Raw genomic sequence first — 5,573 nt, forward strand, 5'->3', positions numbered from 1 at the left:
AAATCTATATTTTGGGACCTACCCTATTGGAAAGACGTAGAGGTCGGCTCTGCAATCAACGTGATGCACGTGACGAAGAATCTTTGCGGGAACCTGCTAGGCTTCTTGGGCGTGTATCGGAAGACAAAAGATACACCGGAGGCACGGGAGGACCAGCAACATATGCACAAAAAAGACGGCATGCATCCAAAGCAGTATCAAGGTCCTGCCAGCTACACTCTTACCAAAGAAGAGAAGGAAATCTTCTTTGAATGCCTACTCCGTATGAAGGTACCGTCTGACTTCTCGTCGAGTATAAAGGGAATAATAAATATGGCAGAGAAAAAGTTTCAGAACCTAAAGTCTCATGGCTGCCACGTGATTATGATGCAACTGCTTCCGGTTGCATTAAGGGGGCTTCTATCGGAAAAGTTCGATTAGCCATTGTGAAGCTATGTGCATTCCTCAATGCAATCTCTCAGTAGGTAATCGATCCAGAAATTCTACCATGGTTACAGAATGATTTGGTGCAATGTCTTGTTAGTTTCGAGTTGGTGTTCCCGCCATCCTTCTTCAATATCATGGCGCACGTCCTAATTCACCTAGTCGACGAGATTGCCGTTATGGGTCCTGTATTTCTACATAATATGTTCCCCTTTGAAAGGTTCATGGGAGTCTTAAAGAAATATGTTCATAACCGTGCTAGGCCAGAAGGAAGCATCTCCAAGGGCCATGAGACAGAGGAGGTCATTGAGTTCTGTGTTGACTTTATTCCTGACCTTAAGACGAAAGGTGTTCCCGAATCTCGGCATGAGGGCAGACTGGGTGGAAAAGGCATGCTAGGAAAGGATTCAGTGATATGTATGGACGGGCATTCTTGGGCACAAGCACACTACATAGTTCTACAAAATTTCGCCTTGGTGGCTCCGTATATCGAGGAACACAAGAATATTCTACACTCCAAACACCCGGAGCTGCCTGACGACTGGATTACACGTGAACACACGGGGACTTTCGGCGGTTGGTTGCAAACACGTCTCATGCATGACGACACTGTTGCAGATGAGCTGCACTTGCTGGCCAAATTACCATCTTCGACTATATTGACTTTCAAAGGGTATGAGATAAATGGGAATACTACATGATCGCCCAACATAAAAAGAGAATCAACCAAGACAGTGGTGTCCGCTTTGATGCAGCAAATACCAATAGGCCAAAGGACACATTATGGTTACATAGAGGAGATATGGGAACTTGATTATGGACGTGATTTGAAGGTCCATTTGTTTCGGTGCAAATGGGTCAATCTGACATGAGGTGGCGTAAAGGAAGACCTGTGGTACAGAATGATAACAGTGGATCTCAACAATCTTGGGAACACACAGACGAACCATTCGTCCTAGCCAATGACGTGGCGCACGATTTCTATGTGAAGGACATGTCTATGAAGCCGAGAAAAAGAAAAGATAAGGAAGCGAATACATCATACGATGAGCCAAAGCGCCACGTAGTTCCTTCAGGAAAAAAACATTGTGGGAGTGGAGGCCAAGACAGACATGTCAGGAGATTGTGAAAAGTTTCATGAAATTGCTCCCTTCACAGTGAAGATTGACCCAAGCATCCTGTTAAATGATGAAGGTTGTCCATGGTTACGGCGCAAAGGGACACGCAAAGAAAAAGTTTTATACCCCAAGATCCCACTCTGGGATGTGACCGGTTTCACCGCCATCACTTTCTTCTTTAGTGAGTTCCCAGACTTATCTGGAAAGTCCCACTTCGGACAAACCGGAGGAAATCTTTGTAATAGTTAGGGTATATATGTGTTTTCACATTTGAAACGCAAAAAAACATTATGTAGGAGTTAATCAATGCAATTATGTCCAAACAAAACATATCGTCGGTTGCCATCAGGAGACAAATACACCAACTACGCCAAACCTTTCTTGGAGGAGATGCCAAGTCTTCGGGGATTTCCCTCTGGAGTACGAAATCTTCTATAGTCCGGCCTTCCTTAACTGAATCTGGAGTGGCCTACCAGCCCGGCCCATGAGACATAGGTCGGCAGCCCTAGGACCCCTTAGTACAGGACACCCTCAAGGTGGGCGTCATCTGATTTTAAAGGAGAGGGCATCAATGAGAAATGTTTCGCTACAGGGGAAAACCGAGAGGAGGGGAGGGTCTAACATAAAAAGAGAAGGGTGTGTCGTGGGGTGTGATTTTTGTGATCATATGTTAAAGGTAATATGGTGGATAGTCCAGACAACCACATTTCTACCTGACATATGAGCTGGATTTGAGAGAGCCCGGAGTATTTTGACGGTTGGATTTTGGGGAGTCCGCTAGCACCCGTTTGATGCCCGAACACGTCCGGACATGTGACGTAGAAATAAGTTTTGACCTTAGAAACAGCCTTAATCATTTGTTTGATTCATTTATATGCATTGTAGTCCGTGACAATGCACGGGCGTTCTACTAGTACACAATAGAGTCAAACATACTACTGAAAAGCTATAAATAAATACAGTTGCACATCTGTGAAAACAAATGTGCAATTTTACAGCAATAATTGGAGAAAATCAATCGAAATTGCTAAAAAAAAGCTGGCTAGAACGAAAGTTCCACTAGACTCATTAGAAGCAAATAATTTTCAGTAACTTTATTATTGCTGACATGACAAATGACTGTCCCGTGCATATGTACGGGTTGAGGACCAAATGACTGTCCCGTGCAAATGTGACCACTTGATTTTATTTCCACTCAAATAATAACTAGATACCCTTGGGAAAATATCAGGTGATACCAATCCTCAAATACTACCATCCTACCAACTTACAAAAATTGAAATTTAAACATGTCGAAAAGTTCTGAAAAAATCACAGATGTTCACAACACATATGTTGACAATCGCTACAAAATTCAGATCAAAATTCGACATAGACATAGAGAAACAAAAAAGACAAATCCATCATGAATAGTGTCAGAAGAAGACAAAAGCAAAAATGTCACTATTCACATCTGAATTTATCCTTTTGTTTACCATGTGTATTTTGAATTTTGATCCTAATTTTTAGGGGTTGTCGACATTTGTGTTGTCAATATCCATGATTTTTTTAGAATTTTTTGACATGTTTAAATTTGAAATTTGTAAGATGATAGCATGGTAGCATGTAAGGGTTGGTACCACCTGATACCCATGATGACCAGCTGGTTTCTAATTAATCAAATAATTTGATACCTTTATTCCGTTTAATTCCTTTGCCCACATCCTCACACTTCTTGACGTGGTGAGACAGCTCTTCCTTGTTCACTGCCTTCCCCTGGCACTCAACATCGGGCGTCATGTGGAAGCACGGCTCCATGGACACGGCGCGCACGCACGGCGGCTCAGGCACTTTGCCGTCTTTCGGGATCATTAGCATCGTCGGCCGCAGTCCGGCGAGGCTGCTGCTCATGTAGCCGAACGTGGATATCCCTGTGGTGAGCAGCACGTCAGAGAAGCTGAGCAGGAAGATCTCGGCGAGCGCCTTCTGGTTGTGCGACCGTTGCCCCATTATCTGCTGCTCCTCGTGGCTCGGCTGGAACACCCCCACCATGCCCCCGCCCTTGGCCGCGTGCTCGTAGTACGTCGACTTGATCCTGTCGTAGTAGTCTGCTTGCAGCGACGCGATCAAGATGGCCTTGGATTTGGAGCCGCCATCGCTACTAGCGCTCGCCGCGGCGTCGCCATTGACGACCTCCGGCAGTATGTGCTCCTGTCGCGAGCACGCCATGATTTGGTTGTACATGTCGTCGACGGGGATGGATGCCCAGGAGAAAATCCTGATCTGCACGCCGATCCTCTCCTCCGCCTGGGCCATGTAGGTGTGGTAGTACCTGGCAAGGTTTTGGTCACCGAATGAGGCATTTTTACCGGGGGGATTGATAAACGCGGTTACCACGGTTACCGAGAATATTTTGAACGAATTTTACAGTTGAATTTTGAATTCAAATAAGTGAATGAACGAACATTTGAACCAGAGTCTTATCAAAACAGGAACTAGGTTGCTATCAACACGCCAGAACCAACTCTCATAGCATTAATTAGATCCTACATACTTTACTATAAATTGAGTGTTTAAATTCAAAAAATTCAAAAAAATAGTATTTTTTGCTTGGTACGGGGATTCACCGAGGAGCACGGAAATACGCGGTAACCATGGAAAATCTTGAAATTTCGACCGGTAACCAAAACCTTGGTACCCGGTGATCATGCCCCAAACGAAGTTGGACGGGTGGAGGAGGTAACGGCCGAGAAGATGCGACACGCTCTCCTTGGCCGGGAACAGCCTCCGGAGCTCACCTTCGAATTCGGCCATGTCGTACAGCGCCGGCACGAAATAGTAGTCACTCTGCAGCAGCAGCCAGTTCACCTTGGCCAGTACGAGCTGGTCGTCGTTGCAGTAGAAGAGCCGGTCCGAGCGCCGGAGGTCGTGCGCCAGGTGCAGGTACACGTACGGCGGTACCGATTGCGCCGTCGCCTTGGTCGGGTCGTTGTCGATTTTCTTGCCGGCGAGGAGGTTCCCGTACGACTGGTTGGAGCGCACCCCGAGCCGGGATATGTCGGCGACGGGGAACTCCGGCGGGAGCACCCAGGTCGCATTCACACCGGGGAACGGCTCGCAGAATAGGTCGGTGAAGTCGTCCGTGGAGTGTACGAGGAGGACGCGGTCGGTGAGGAGTGCGTAGAGGAACGTGCTGATCAGCGACAGCATCCGATTGCCGAGGCCATTGTAGGGGATCCACACGAGGTAGTTGCACTCCTTGTCCTCCTTGCTGCTGCTGTTGCCGGACCGGAGGTGATCGACGGACTTGGCGTACGGCGGCGTGCCGGGGCCGCACCTGCTGTGCAGCGCCTCGTAGTCGCGCAGCTTCTGGAGGAGGTGCGGCGAAGGCGCGTACGGTGAGCGCTTGTAGTAATGCGGGGACTGGTAGCGGCTCAGGCACGCGCATCGGTCAAAGCCCGGCGAGAGAAGGCTGCCAAAGAGCTCGTCTGCGCCGGCGGCGCTCTGACGAGAGACGTTCAGTAATCCTGAGGAATTATCAAATACGATCGAGAACTTGTAATGTTTACCAATTTGATGTGAGACGATCAAGATGATTAAATTCGATCAAGCAAGCATGAGCAGGCTCAAGTTGTGGGGATCGGTAAAAGCGGACGACTAATTGCACCTAATCATGGGTATATGCAAATCAAGCAAGAGAGCTTGCTTGTACCTCCACCCATCGCGGTCAGCTGGGCGGCGTTCTGCCACACGGCCAGCGCACCCGGCCACCGGCCGAAGAGGAGCACCATTAACGGCATCGTAAACAGGCACACGATGAGCACCACGCCCACCCTGCCCATCCTATTCCTCCTCCTCACCGAGCACGCCGCGTCCGCCACCGGATGATCTTCCGCCTTCTTGTTGCCACCCATGTCCATCATCTCCCTAGCACAACCACACATATAGGTCACCCGATCGAGCCGCGAAATCCCGATGGTTTTATAAAGATCTGTAAGCTTGTCATGGTACTTTCCTCAAGATTCGTGCTATTTTTTTTCCTTGTGTCATGGT

The 5,573-nt window shown here is 47.9% G+C and overlaps 1 protein-coding gene across 1 annotated transcript; it reads right to left on the minus strand.

The window, feature by feature from the left end:
* Positions 1–3,194: 3,194 nt before the first annotated feature.
* On the minus strand, positions 3,195–5,362 carry LOC119328816 (galactoside 2-alpha-L-fucosyltransferase-like). Its single transcript, XM_037601810.1, has 3 exons — positions 5,233–5,362; positions 4,219–5,047; positions 3,195–3,852 (listed from the first exon to the last, which is right to left on the minus strand). Exons 1-3 carry the CDS (start codon positions 5,360–5,362, stop codon positions 3,195–3,197), a joined length of 1,617 nt encoding a protein of 538 aa, XP_037457707.1.
* Between the last annotated feature and the right edge of the window lie 211 nt (positions 5,363–5,573).

This window comes from Triticum dicoccoides, chromosome 7A (genome assembly GCF_002162155.2).
Source record: "Triticum dicoccoides isolate Atlit2015 ecotype Zavitan chromosome 7A, WEW_v2.0, whole genome shotgun sequence".
NCBI lineage: Eukaryota > Viridiplantae > Streptophyta > Magnoliopsida > Poales > Poaceae > Triticum > Triticum dicoccoides.